General features: G+C 44.7%; 2 protein-coding genes across 3 annotated transcripts; one reads left to right on the top strand and one right to left on the bottom strand.

The window, feature by feature from the left end:
* Positions 1-1,099: 1,099 nt before the first annotated feature.
* Positions 1,100-6,063, bottom strand: LOC135623740 (IRK-interacting protein-like). Its single transcript, XM_065126997.1, has 2 exons — positions 5,240-6,063; positions 1,100-2,805 (listed from the first exon to the last, which is right to left on the bottom strand). Exons 1-2 carry the CDS (start codon positions 5,462-5,464, stop codon positions 1,282-1,284), a joined length of 1,749 nt encoding a protein of 582 aa, XP_064983069.1. The 5' UTR covers positions 5,465-6,063; the 3' UTR covers positions 1,100-1,281.
* A 4,151-nt stretch (positions 6,064-10,214) lies between these two features.
* Positions 10,215-13,351, top strand: LOC135623739 (FT-interacting protein 1-like). 2 transcript variants are annotated; one of them, XM_065126995.1, is made up of 2 exons: positions 10,215-10,497; positions 10,624-13,351. In XM_065126995.1, exon 2 carries the CDS (start codon positions 10,753-10,755, stop codon positions 13,144-13,146), a length of 2,394 nt encoding a protein of 797 aa, XP_064983067.1. In that variant the 5' UTR covers positions 10,215-10,497; positions 10,624-10,752; the 3' UTR covers positions 13,147-13,351. The 2 variants fall into 2 exon arrangements, with proteins under 2 accessions (XP_064983067.1, XP_064983068.1); XM_065126996.1 differs by having other exon boundaries at positions 10,600-13,351.
* The last annotated feature ends 400 nt before the right edge of the window (positions 13,352-13,751 follow it).

Below are 13,751 nucleotides of genomic sequence, written 5' to 3'. Positions count from 1 at the left end.
GTTGGCCCCCCCTTATGTCGCCATCATCATCATGAGCAAGATCTCATTAGGAATTCCCGGTCAATGACACCGGAGATGTTGGACTAACAAGATCGAGGGCATAATTGCACATTCACATAATAGAAGAGCATCATAAGTAAAAATAAAGGAGATTTTAATTCACGACTTCTTCTTACTATTTATAATCTCATTTTAAGAATTTTTTATATTCCTAAAATGACTCATGATTTGAGCGAGCATGAGCATCATCTCTAACTACACTTATGATGAGCGTCAAGAGGGTGTCGATGCAAGCGATATTAATGGACACCGTCGATTATACCTGCGGCAAGCAAGCATCGAGAGAGTTTCGACAGGTAATAATCTGAGCGAGCATGGGCATGAGCATTACCTCTAACTACACCTATGATGAGCATGAAGGGGGTGTCGATGTGAGTGATGTCATTAGACATCATCGACTCGCTAGTGGACGCCCAAGGAGATGAAATAAGGTGTTGGTGGAATAAAAGAGAAATAGAATAAATAAGAAATAAGAAAAGATAAGCCCGATAATAGTGAGGTTATAAATAATAAAATAATTATTTTATTATTTTTAAAAGAATTATCAATAATAAGAAGATTACTCCTAATAAGAACAGGATTGTGAAAAGCAAGCTTCAAAATAAATTAATGTGGATATATATATATATATATATATTATCCTTGACTTTTTCTTTTCTTTGGGGAGAAGTCCAAATTTGTTTTGGCAGAGAACAGGAAAACAGCACAATTCCAACGATCGTAAACAACAAAGCACTGAGCATCCTACAAGAAAGCACAGCAGAGAGTAGGCTGTTCAGTGCAAAACAATTCCCAGCCTAAAAAGCAAGCTGGGCGAATAGTGATCAATGCCCAACATCCGTATGTTCCTCGATTGTCCTGTACATGGAAACATCCTTAATTTGGTTGCATTCTTGCCGTTGTCCACTCTCCAGTGGCTACCTCATTCTTCATGATGAAGTCTCAGATCTCTTCACACCATCAGCTAGATTGGCCCTTTTTTAGTGTACTAAGAACAGAGTAATTCATGCTGTCATAGCCTTCTCAAACTCACTCTTGATTGGGACATCAGAGACCTTTCCATGTTAGTTGGATAAAAATATACAGCTTTTTCTCACGACTATACTTCAAAAGAAAGATAAAAGCAAACAGTATGGAGATGAAAATTACACTTTCAGTCACTCCAGAGAGCGCAAATGTGTCGCTACAAACAGAAGAAAAGAAACTCCACCGAACAAATGATCATGCCACAGAACTATGCCTGCAAAGAACCCTGCACCGCAGCACCCTATCCTTCACATAGAATCCCGGCATGACCATGATCTTGACTCGAGCAGGAGCTTGCGCTCTGTGTCTGTCTAAGGGGATATCCTCCATGTAGATGGGGTCATAATCTCGATTTTCCTCGACTCGCAAGATCATCAAGGGTGGGCTGAAGGAAAAGGCCAGCAAATGGAGCAACCAAATGCACTTGGCAGCGATGAAGAAGCACTGGAGGAGCTGTTCAGGCCATGGCCTCGACCAGTTTAGTAAGGAAACAAGGCAGCTCATTTTTTGATCACAAAACCGGCTGAAATCTTCGCTATAGTACTTGGTTCCCTTCTGCAACACCTCGTTCCAGCTCAGATTCCGGAGCGCAACAAATGACGAGAAGTTCTCTCGGCACTCTTGCCAGGGATCTAGAAACTTTGGAGAGCCATTCTTATGGAATGCACAGTTCTCAAAGTCCTGATATAAAGATTGGTTTATGAGGGCTTCTAAATGATAGATTACTCCTTTTGAGTACTTGCTACTTAATGTCATCTGATGTGGTTGGAGAAGCAAATTTAGTTTCTCTGACAGATCGTCGCTGGTTTCTTCTGTCTGCTGGATGATCATCTTGCAAAACTGCTTGATGGAGAGCCTGGCTTCTGATACTATCTGCAAGAAACCCTCCACCATTACCTCTTGGCTGACCGGCATCGAGTTGTCTTTGTTGCCACCGATGGACTTCATTCTTTTTGACAGATTAGACCTCTCCAGACTCTGGGAACTCTTTGTATGTGTAGCCTGCTTTAAGGCCGTTTTCAGCTCTTCACAATATGCTTCCAGACTGACTAGCTTCTGTTGCAGCTCTCCCAACGACAACCTCACCTCTGAAACTTTCGCCAGGGCAGCATCCCTGTTCTCATTGGCCTCGAGGAGCTCCTTCTTCAGTGACTCGAGCGAGAGAACCCCCCATTCCTTAAGAAGTTGGGACATGTCCTCCGATTCCATCGTCTTTGGTGACATTTCTGGCTTGGGCTTCTTTTTTGATTTTGGAAATAACCATGAAAGGACTGGCCCTCTGTGTTTTGTACGCATCTTTACAGATTGATCCGGATTGTATGGTGCCACTGTGCTTTTAACATTCTTGAGATTCTTCTGGTCACCATCCACTTCCATGTTAACAGTTTCCCGCTTGCGTGCCTCATTTGTAATGCCCGTTCTACATTCTCCTGAGCCTGTTCTTCTACTTGAGGACTTGAGGATATCGGATCCTAGAGTGGCTTGCGACATGGGCATGCGGTTAGTGCATGAGGTTCTGTTGGATAAGTGCTCGATTACAGATGAAATGTTTGGTTCACTGTTTGACGTGGAAAGTTTATTCACACTTTTGCTATCAAAGACAACTGTTTCAGTATCTGTTCCTTCTCCATCCAGACCAATTGCACTCCAAGTTTGTGACAAGCTTCTGTTCTCTGCACGAAGATAGTGGTATCCAGGCAACGGTTCCTCTTCATAACTCTGTTGAAATTCTCAAAAAAAAAAAAAAGTTGACTTTACAAACCAAAGTATGAAACTGACTAAATAAAATATCATTTAACAAAATTCTACATGCATGGTTCCAGTGACAATACCAAATTTATCTAACAATTAGTATATACCCAATAACTAGGCAACATGTGCTGAAAATAGATCAGAAAGTTACTGGAAGTAAATGTTTCACAATTTTACTCTAGCAGAAAATCCCATAAATAAGAAAAAAAGAAACTTAACTAATATCTTTTCTACACCTTGGCATCCATTCTATTCTAGTATATATTTACAACAGAGGATCAAGATAAAAGATAATGAATACCAGCATTTCCAGTGTTTGGGTGGATACTGGGGGAAGCTTAGACGTCATGTTGCTTGATTTAGTCAATCCAACTCAAAAGGCAACCTTATCAAGTAGGCAGTAAAATGGATGGACAAGAGAGTTAAATAGGTTGAGATGGACGAGTGCATGTATGTGGTCATCACAGAATTTAATAGGCAGAGGTCCTCAAGATTCACATTCATGTCACAATAAACTTTACCTTCTACAGCAGTTCAAATTAGTGGATGTGAGCGACTGGTAGAATACTCTTAGTTCTGAACTTTCAAGTACCCAAGAAATTTGTATGACAAAAGGAACAGCCAAGTTGGCAATGCATTGAATTACTTAGTTTCTCTTGGGGGTGGAAGAGGAGACAGTATTAGTTTACTATAACACCAAAGACAAATAATCAGAGTTTAATAAACAATATTTTCAAATGTTCAAGTTAAGTCAAATGGTCATATATTTTGATGATCTAGGAATCAAAGAGCTACGATGCTTAAGAGAAATTCCGATGCTCTCAAAGATCTTTCTAAAGTGTTTAAAAGAAGAGAAACTGGGTAGAGTAGCCCAACTTTCATGAATGTATTTTGGGAAACAGATGATGTTCAGTAACTTGGAGCTGAGAAGGTTAGTAAAGTTCATTTTTGTCTTAAAGGTTCATAGGCACTGAAATATGCCAATTTCCGAGGAGACCAGGGGAAAAGGATGAAAATTGAGAGTGAAAATGCATAAAAGGCTAATAAAACCACCAATGAAATTCTGGACATTAAAATTTTGAGTTATCCTATTCAAACAAGGGATTCAGTTTGATTACTTCAAAAGAGTGAAAATAGTAGTGGTAATTCTTCTCACACTTCCGAAAAATTTGTGAAGAGCATATAGAACCATGGAAAGTCAACCACATATGTCCTTCCTCTTGGGTCGACATGGGTCTTTTAATTGCTCATTTTGGCACATGAATGAGAAACATTAAAGAGAGGGAGGTTCAATCTAGGAGAATAGTTGGCCAGCTACCTTTTGGTTTTTCAATTACAGTTCTCCTTTTAGTAGATGAGACATAATCATATTGCCAGCTTGTTGAGCCATGCAGACCACATGGTCACCTTTCTTCACTCTTGCTTTACTTTTGTTGCAGTGAACTTTTTTCCGCAGACGGAAAGTGATGAAGGCTGATGGACTTGAACCGAAGACTTTACAATGATCTGACAATCAGCTAAACTAGTCAACACCTTATCAAAATTCATAGAACAAGGTTTCAAATCTAAACTTGAGATAACCGAGACGGATTACCATGATGTTTTACATATAACATTTGTCTGTGAGGCTTCAAACTTAGATTAAACTTAAATGAGTCAGATACACTATCACAACACCTAAGTGAGTCGGATGCACCATCACTACATCATTATTTTAGGTGTTAGAAATCAAATCTATCAGGATGAGGTTTTGAACCCTTAGCCTAAGGTAACTTAATTTTTCGGTGAAGGCTTAGGTTTCAAACTCTCAACCTAATGTAAGCTAATTTTGCTTCCAACTTCGCGGCCATACACCAAAAGCTTCTAAAATTTGTCTAGCCAACGCTGAAGGCACTATGGCACTCTTAAGATGCTTCAGTTATACATCATCACATAAAAAAGGCTCCAAATAAAGAAATCAAGATATCCTATCACCTATAACTCGCAAAATTCGGACAGAAAGACAAGATAATGATCGTAAAAACTGATCAAACCGGATTGGGACAACACTAAAAAACATACTGAAACCCTCGAATCTAGCAGAACACTAAGTGCTTGAAATCCCAAGAGTGAGCAAAACACTCCATGAGATCAAGAAAACTTAGCTAGAAGGATCAGTAGCAGCTCAACATCATATATCCCCTTCAACAAAGAAAGACATCAGCAAGAATCTGTCCGAGAGATGCCATGATGTGCCCCCAGTCGATCAGACAGAAGAAAGGATACTAAAGGAGAGGTATTATATGAAGATCCCCACCAAGATGCCACCTTTCGCATTGGAGAGCAATAGACTCGACAGAAAATCCAACACTTCACAAGGAAGGGGCGCAAAAGCTGAGTCAAAAGAGCAGCAAGAACTCACCGGCGTGAAGACAGGATAATCTTCAGGTACCGCGAGATGATTGGCGCCGCGGGAAAAGGAAGGGGAAGCGCCGGCGGGCAACCTCACCACCGCGGGACTGCCGCCGGTACTCCCGTGGAGCAGCGCCGCGTGGAGCGCCCTCAGCTCTGCCGCCTTCACAATGGCCGCCTGGATGTCCTGCCTGTGGATCCCATCGGCACCACCACCACCACTAGACGATTCCATGGAGCTCAAGATCTCTCAGGGCATGGGTAGGGTGGAGCTCAAAAGAAGCAAGGGTTGAAGCTAGTAACAGAAGCCGCGGTGAGGTGATCATGTCCAAAGACAATTCCTTGGGAGGAAGGGAAGAACAAGACAGAGGGGGGAAAAGGCAAATCCAAGAGTAGGGTAAAAAAGCATACAAACATCCAAGAAATGGGTTGAGGCCGGCTTTATATAGGAGCAGTATGGAAGAAGAAAGGTGTCTCCTTGCTTTTCTTTAGTGCTCAGTGGAATGAACGACCACTGAGGACAGCATGCTCACTCGCCATAAAAAAGAGCTCTGATGAGATCTTACAGCCATTGACCTTTATTGTTCCCGAAGCCTTTTCCTTTCTTCCCTGACCCAGATTTTGAGGTTGAAGATGAACGGAACACAAACTTCATCGACCTTACAGTCACATCACATCAACTCCCTCAATGCAAGGTTTGGTGGTTTTGATGGCCAAGAAATTTTTGTTCTGATTTTTCAAGCTCACAGAAGTGACAAAGACCAGATTTAGATTTAGTTGACATGATCTTATGGACAACTACAGCTAAATTTAGACACTTTGGTCCATCATTAGAAGATGTGTCAGTCATTAACAACAATTCCTCCACAGTCCTTCTCTAACTTATTAGAAGGTACAGAGAAGAAGGAAAGATATTTGGTGTCTTCAAGACAAGAAGTGGCTGATAGATGTTCTCTTGTTAGTTAATCTAACTGTATGGGCGGTTGCATTAAGTACACACTTGGAGAAGAAAATGAAGACAGTGAGTATCAATGCATTTGGAGGAGATGATAGATTAGGACAAATAATGCAAGCAGTGGGCTACAACATCATTAGTAGATGCTCCATTCTTCTCTTAATCTTTCTTGGATTTGTATGAAGATTTGGGGCTTTAATTCTGTGTTGCATAGGGTAAAGATATCATTGTCAGCCAGCCAAGCTTGGTCCCTAAATTAAGATTTGCCCTCTGCATATTCTCCAGCTCAGTATAGTATGACAAATTAAGGCCAATTTTGTCACCTAATGCTCATAATTCACCCATCTGCTTTCTCTCTTCTCTCTCTTGCTTGTTTGAGGAAATGCACTCATCAGAGTTGTTGGTAAAATATGTGGGACATGTTTTCTTTTTGGTCTCCATAGAAGTAGCAGATACTTCCCAGCAAGAAAAGCCAAGATCCTAAAACTAGCTGCAAGAAAGAACAGAGTAGCTCTCCTTGGATGTACTATCGGTATTTTTTGCGTGAACCAACACATAGATGGCTGTGGTTGCAGGCACCACATCCGTGGAAGACAGGGTGGTAAAACATTGATGTGCTTATAGAAGAAAACAAGATCTTGAGGTGTGTCTTCTTTAAAGTCCTCGAATCTGAACATGTCATGTATCAACTCAGGAATCTAGAGAGGCTATCATCATAGCAGAAGCATACCTATCTATTCTCTAGATTTTGTTCGAAGAGAGTGGAGCAACATGGCTTATTGAACAAAGAGAGTAACTTTATATATGACATGATTATTTCATGTCATGATGGAAGAATCTTACTACCAAACCAAAGATTATGTGGTATTTAGGGTGTGTTGAAACGCCAAACACATCATTTGCTTCTTGTCAGAATGCCCTACGCATGCTTCAGAAGCAGCAGTCACGCTTGCAGCTGCAGGCCTCTCTCGAGAGCTGCAATGAATTATTTTGCTTCATGCTTTCTCTTGACATGAACAAAAAGAAAGACCCTATGCAAACACATCAGAGAAATTGTAGGCTGGTTAAGAAAGAGAAAAACAATGATTTGAGAAGCAGATTATATGGAATTAATTTTCTTTTCATGCTTACTAGTATTTGACATGTTCTCACTATCACAATCTCAAAGCTATCAGAGTGTTGTCTGAGCTACTTTTACCTCATGCTTCTGGTGCATGGTAGGGGCCATTGGCACAGAGAATTATTAAGACCACTGAAGGCACATCCCAAAGGCAAAAGGACAGAGAGGCTGAAGAAGAAGGGGAAGGAAGGAGAAATGGATCCAATAGCTCCCCAACAAAAGCTTTTGCACTGGTCCCCTTGTCACATTGCCCAGAGAGCACTTTTACTGTTCCAAGATTGGAATATCTATTAAAGGAGACTTGAGAAGTATAGTGAGCATTTATAATACTTACTTGGTGGTTTCTGTATTGCCCTGTTGAGATGAGATGTGAAGGGTGTGAAGAGCTGGAGAAGAGTGCAGTGGAGGAGTTTGATGCTTCCAACCCACTTCCATTTTTCTTGGTTGAGGTTTCTTGTGGCTCCAACCAATCAAAAAGGGCAGTGAGATGCCAACTTATGCAGAATCCAGAGTATCTAATTAGTTCCCTTCCATCTTTTGAAGATAACTAGCATCTGCTCTCCTCATGCTTCATCTTTGCATTTCCATGAATTAATGATGGATATACAAACATGAAGATTAGGTACCATCAGAACACATGCAAGTTTGGTTGAGAGTGCATTGACTTCTACTGAGACATCTGTATTCCACCTAGCCAGCCAACTAATCATCATTGTCTCCCCTACTTAGAATGTATTGCAAGCCAAAAGGGTTTTGGTAAAGATCAGTTTTCTAAGGCTTGTCATCTTGATAAAGTATAATATGATTCATAGGTCCTCCAGCATTCTCAACCTGCATTCTTATCAGGCATATCTTCATCCTTTCACTGAGTGGAAATTTATGGATCAGACAGCAGGTATAGACCATAAAAAATTCCTACAGTCAAATGTGTTCTCAGGCACTATTTTGATACTGAGGAACAGATGAAGTTCTGCTCTCCCCCATCCCCTGTTTCTTCAGAAACAAAGGTTCAAAGTCAAAAGCTCTTCTCTCCCACATTTTGGAGCAGAAGAGATGTTAGAGAGAAATGACAAGAGGTGTTGGTGACCATCCAAATGGACAGCTGTTCGTTTGGCGTGAGGTAGATGAGTTTGAGACTTCACTCACCAAACTCCACCCTGTTCTTGCTCTACACAGGTGATGAGGTTCCTTGTCAGTAGCCCTTGTTTGAGTCCTTGGAGCACTTCTCTGGTCACAACCCAATGGGGACCTTTCTAGCTCTGTATAAGCTCAGTTTATTACCAACAGCAGGATATCTAATCCCCTCCACAGCAGAAACAAATGGGCGTCTCACAAGGTGCCAAGCACTAGCCAAACAAGGTCAACATGTTGCAGAGAACCCCAGACATCTCCCCTCTAACAAGGTCATTCTTTTCTGATCTCCCTTTGCACTGAGGCACTGGTACCTTGTTCAGAGATCCATGCCAAATTGAAATCAAAAGCTTCCTCCCCTTACACCAAGAACAGAAGAAAGAGCATCATTTAAAAGATTGCAATGAATGCCTTGGAATTAAAATGAAGGAAAGCATTTCTAAATCATTATTTTCTTTTGAAGTTTTAGGAGTACTTGAACAGGAATGACTCTGATTCACATATGACATAGCTTAATCATAGAATTACTGGTAATTCATGTACTCCTGCATCATTTTGAGATGAACATGTACTGCTCAATTGCGTCAACAGCAGTGTCCTCTATGGCACTCATCTCCACATCCCAGTCCTGTTGCTCTTGTTCAATACCAACAAATAGAATGGGCTTTTGTTCAAGAAAGCAATATGGATTCATGTAGGCCCTTTGCTGTGCTCTCCCAGCTATAGTATTTGGTTCATTTCCAGGATACATAACCTGCAATCTTTTACTCTGATAGGATGATGCTTACAAAAACTATAATCATTCCAGCTGCAGCTATAAATTCAAGTGTTAGTGCCCCAAATGTTTGAACATTAATGCCAATTATTGGTTTGTACTCACAGCATTCTCGGAATTGTTATTTCAACATCAAATTACTGTTTTTTGGTGCTCAGAGAAGTCTGAGAATGCTGTTCCCAAACTGTCACATCTTTTTCATCTGTTCCTCACCTCATTTCTTTTCTTTCGTATGTCGGAGATCAGCTTTGCATCATCGGTTCACCAGTGAAGCATTATTTGTAGTTTGGAGTCATTATTGATTCTCCACCGTGGGGGCCTAAAAGTTCTCTGTAAAGAACTTAGCTCTCAGAATCTTAACTGTTTACAGATGTCTAACAAGTATGGAGAATCAATTCCAGTGAAAGCCAGCCACCAGTAAGAAAGAATAAAGACAGCAATCACTTTATCCATCTCACAAGGAAAGAGAAACCTCAAGCTCAGGACTGCCTACTCTACTGAGGTTATTGGGTTCCTCTTGAATTCATGTGATCAGATGCCTTCCGTCCTCGAACTTCCATTTCACCAGAGAACAACATATGACAAGTGTTTCTTCATCCTTTGAGTGGTCTTAGCCCTGCAAGACATCAACTTGAAACACCAATGAAGTGATGAATCAAACTAGCTAATGGGATGTTGGGCTCGGAACCACAGCAGGCAAGAAGAATGGCAGCTCAGTGTTGTGAGATCGAAGGGTGCCAAGGAAATCAGATGGCAGAACAGCCATTACACTATTTTATTCAAACATGCAGAATAAAGGTTAGAGGAAAGCATCTTTGTCTAAAGTCTCCAAGCTCCAAAAGCCTTTGAATTTATGCTTTCAGGGAATCCTTTGCTTTATTACTTGACATTTACCCTCGCTTGCTGTCCTTTTGGAACTGTTTCCAACAGTGCGCAGAAGAAATGATGCAGCTATTTAAGAACTCCTTTTTTAAGTCACTCTTCTAAGCATGGCAGCACAGCGAAGTCAGCAGGATGAGCTCTCCATAAACAAGCTCAGCAATCTAGTTAAGACAAACCACTAAACCACAATCATCATCATCATCATCCTATCTTTATTCCCTCCACTTCTCTCGACTTTTAATTGTAGCTCGATCACTTCCTTCTGTGACACTTAAGTGTCAGGTTCGCAAAACAGCTTCTCCATGAAACTTGTGGTCGTCTTCCTCCCTACATGAAGGCAGCTCGTTCCAGGCCGCAGTTAGCTTGGGAAGGCGAGAGTTCACGGGGTTGGCATCATCAAGCAAGGTGAGGAAATCCTTCAGAACCAAAGTCCCCTCCTGCTTCTCCACCTCTAGTGTCATTGCATGGACATCCACCAGTATTGAATCTGATTTTATTGTCATTAAGGAACCTACTATTAAGCCCTTGCAGATGAAGATAATTCCATAGACACTGCCCTAGAACCAGCTGCTGTTGACGTAGAGGTAGCCCAAGGACCGATTGAAGTCTCGCTCCACCCCGGAGACTCCGCCGAGAAGCAGAGCCGCGGTGGTGTCGATCATGGCGCAGCAGCAGGTCCAACCGAGCCGCGCAGAGGAGTACAAGCTCAAGGATACGAGTCCGCAGCTGGGCGAGCGGTGGCCGCATGCGAGGGGCGGCGGCTGGATGGGCCTGGTCTACGGCGGCGACAAGCTCACGAGCACATACGACCTCGTGGAACAGATGCACTACCTCTACGTGCGTGTCGTCAAGGCCAAGAACCTCCCCACCAATGCCGTCTCCGGCAGCTGCGACCCGTACGTGGAAGTGAAGCTGGGCAACTACCACGGCACAACCAAGCACTTCGACAAGAGGGTCAACCCCGAATGGAACCAGGTGTTCGCCTTCTCCAAGGAGCGGATCCAGTCGACGATCCTCGAGGTCTACGTCAAGGACAGAGAGATGGTGGCACGGGATGACTATGTGGGCAGGGTCGCCTTCGATCTCAATGAGGTGCCGACGAGACTGCCGCCGGACAGCCCGTTAGCCCCCCAGTGGTACCGGCTCGAGGACCACCGGGGGGAGAGCAAGGTGAGGGGGGAAGTCATGTTGGCAGTGTGGATCGGGACGCAGGCCGACGAGGCCTTCCCGGACGCATGGCACTCCGACGCGGCCTCCGTCCAGGGCGAGGGAGTGTTCAACATCCGGTCCAAGGTGTACGTCTCCCCCAAGCTCTGGTACCTCAGGGTAATCGTCATCGAAGCCCAGGACGTGCAGCCCAACGATAAGAGCCGCCTCCCGGAGGTGTTCGTCAAGGCTCAGGTCGGCAACCAGGTGCTGAAGACCAAAGTTTGCCCCACCAAGACTATGAATCCGATGTGGAACGAGGACCTTGTGTTCGTGGCGGCCGAGCCATTCGAGGAGCACCTGGTGCTGACCACCGAGGACCGCCTGAGCCAGACCAAGGACGAGTTGCTCGGGAGGATCGTCCTGCCACTGACGTTGTTCGAGAAGCGGCTGGACCACCGGCCGGTGCATTCGAGATGGTTCAACATGGAGAGGTTCGGCTTCGGAGTGCTCGAGGGTGAACTGAGAAAGGAACTCAAGTTCTCGAGCAGGATCCACCTCCGTGTCTGCCTCGAAGGAGCCTACCATGTGATGGATGAGTCCACCATGTACATCAGCGACAACCGTCCGACGGCGCGGCAGCTGTGGAAGCAACCCGTTGGAGTTCTGGAAGTGGGCATTCTCAGTGCGCAGGGACTGGCTCCGATGAAGAAGACGGACGGCAGAGGCACCACCGACGCCTACTGCGTCGCCAAGTACGGCCAGAAATGGGTGCGGACCAGAACGATCATCGACAGTTTCAGTCCGAAATGGAACGAGCAGTACACCTGGGAGGTGTATGATCCCTGCACCGTGATCACCCTCGGGGTGTTCGATAACGGCCATGTCGGAGGGAACGAGAAACCTGGAGGCGGCGGAGCGGCGAGAGACATGAGAATCGGCAAGGTGAGGATCCGGCTGTCGACATTGGAGATGGATCGGATCTACACGCACGCGTACCCCCTCGTCGTCCTGCAGCCGTCGGGGGTGAAGAAGATGGGGGAGCTGCACCTGGCGGTGCGTTTCACATGTTTGTCCCTGGCGAGCATGATCTACCTCTACGGGCACCCGCTGCTCCCCAAGATGCACTATATTCATCCTTTTACCATCAACCAAGTGGACAGCCTGCGGTACCAGGCAATGAGCATCGTGGCGTCGAGGCTGGGGCGGGCAGAGCCACCGCTGAGGAAGGAGGCGGTGGAGTACATGCTGGATGTCGACTCCCACATGTGGAGCATGAGGAGGAGCAAGGCCAACTTCTTCCGGATCACGTCGCTGCTCTCGGGGACCATCGGCATGTTCCGGTGGTTGGACGACGTGCGCCGCTGGAAGAACCCCATCACCACCTTGCTCGTCCACGTCTTGTTTCTGATCCTGATCTGCTACCCGGAGCTGATCCTGCCCACCATGTTCCTCTACATGTTCCTGATCGGGCTGTGGAGCTACAGGTTCCGACCGAGGCACCCGCCGCACATGGACACGAAGCTCTCGGCGGCGGAGGTTATACACCCCGATGAGCTCGACGAGGAGTTCGACACGTTTCCGACGACGAAATCGCACGACATAGTTCGGATGAGGTACGACAGGCTTCGGAGCGTGGCCGGCAGGATTCAGACGGTGGTGGGCGACCTGGCGATGCAGGGGGAGAGGTTGCAGTCGCTACTGAGCTGGAGGGATCCCAGGGCGACCAGCCTGTTCGTGGTGTTCTGCCTGGTTGCCGCCGTGATGCTCTACGTGACGCCGTTCCAGATGGTGGCGCTCTTGGTGGGCCTGTACATGCTGCGCCACCCCAGATTCAGGAGCAAGCTGCCGTCCGTCCCCAACAATTTCTTCAAGAGGCTTCCTTCGCGGATCGACAGCATGCTCTGAGGGAGAAGAAAACTGCTACTAGATTTTGCCAGTCCTCTCATATACACTGCTATCCATTCTTCCTTACGACTTATTTTATTAGTTCGTATAGATTCCGCGAGGAGCGTGGGCTTGCGGAGCTGTTGTAGTGATGTCTGGTTTTGTTTGCCGTGTGATGCACAATTCTATTTTGATTTCTTGCAAGAGTTCTTACGGAGTGCATGCAGTTGCCCTGTTCTGTGGAAGGTGCCTGCACAAATGAGGATATGGGTAAAAGAAATGATAAGGTAGAATATTAATGCATCAGTCTATGGAGATTCTAAAATAAATGAAGATTCTATGCAGTGTGATTGATGGATTGGAATAAAGCTAAACAAGGCATAGTTTACCGGAAAAGTAAATAGTGTCCATGGATGCTCAATGTGCTGTCATCAACTCAATGCTCAATGTGCTATCATCCAAGATTTGGCTGCTGGTCTTTCCAGAGAAGCTGCACAAGATAACATCTTCAATGTCGAGTTAACTATGGGAGGGATCGTAACATATCTGTGTTGTCAACCGAAAAGCAAATTGTAGCACATGAACAATGGAGTGAGTATATACACAACTGTAGCAAACCATGACTA

The sequence above is a fragment of the Musa acuminata genome, chromosome BXJ2-9 (assembly GCF_036884655.1).
Source record: "Musa acuminata AAA Group cultivar baxijiao chromosome BXJ2-9, Cavendish_Baxijiao_AAA, whole genome shotgun sequence".
In the NCBI taxonomy this organism is placed as follows: domain Eukaryota; kingdom Viridiplantae; phylum Streptophyta; class Magnoliopsida; order Zingiberales; family Musaceae; genus Musa; species Musa acuminata.
The sequence above is the reverse complement of the archived record's forward strand: the minus strand, read 5'-3'. Positions and strand labels throughout refer to the sequence as shown.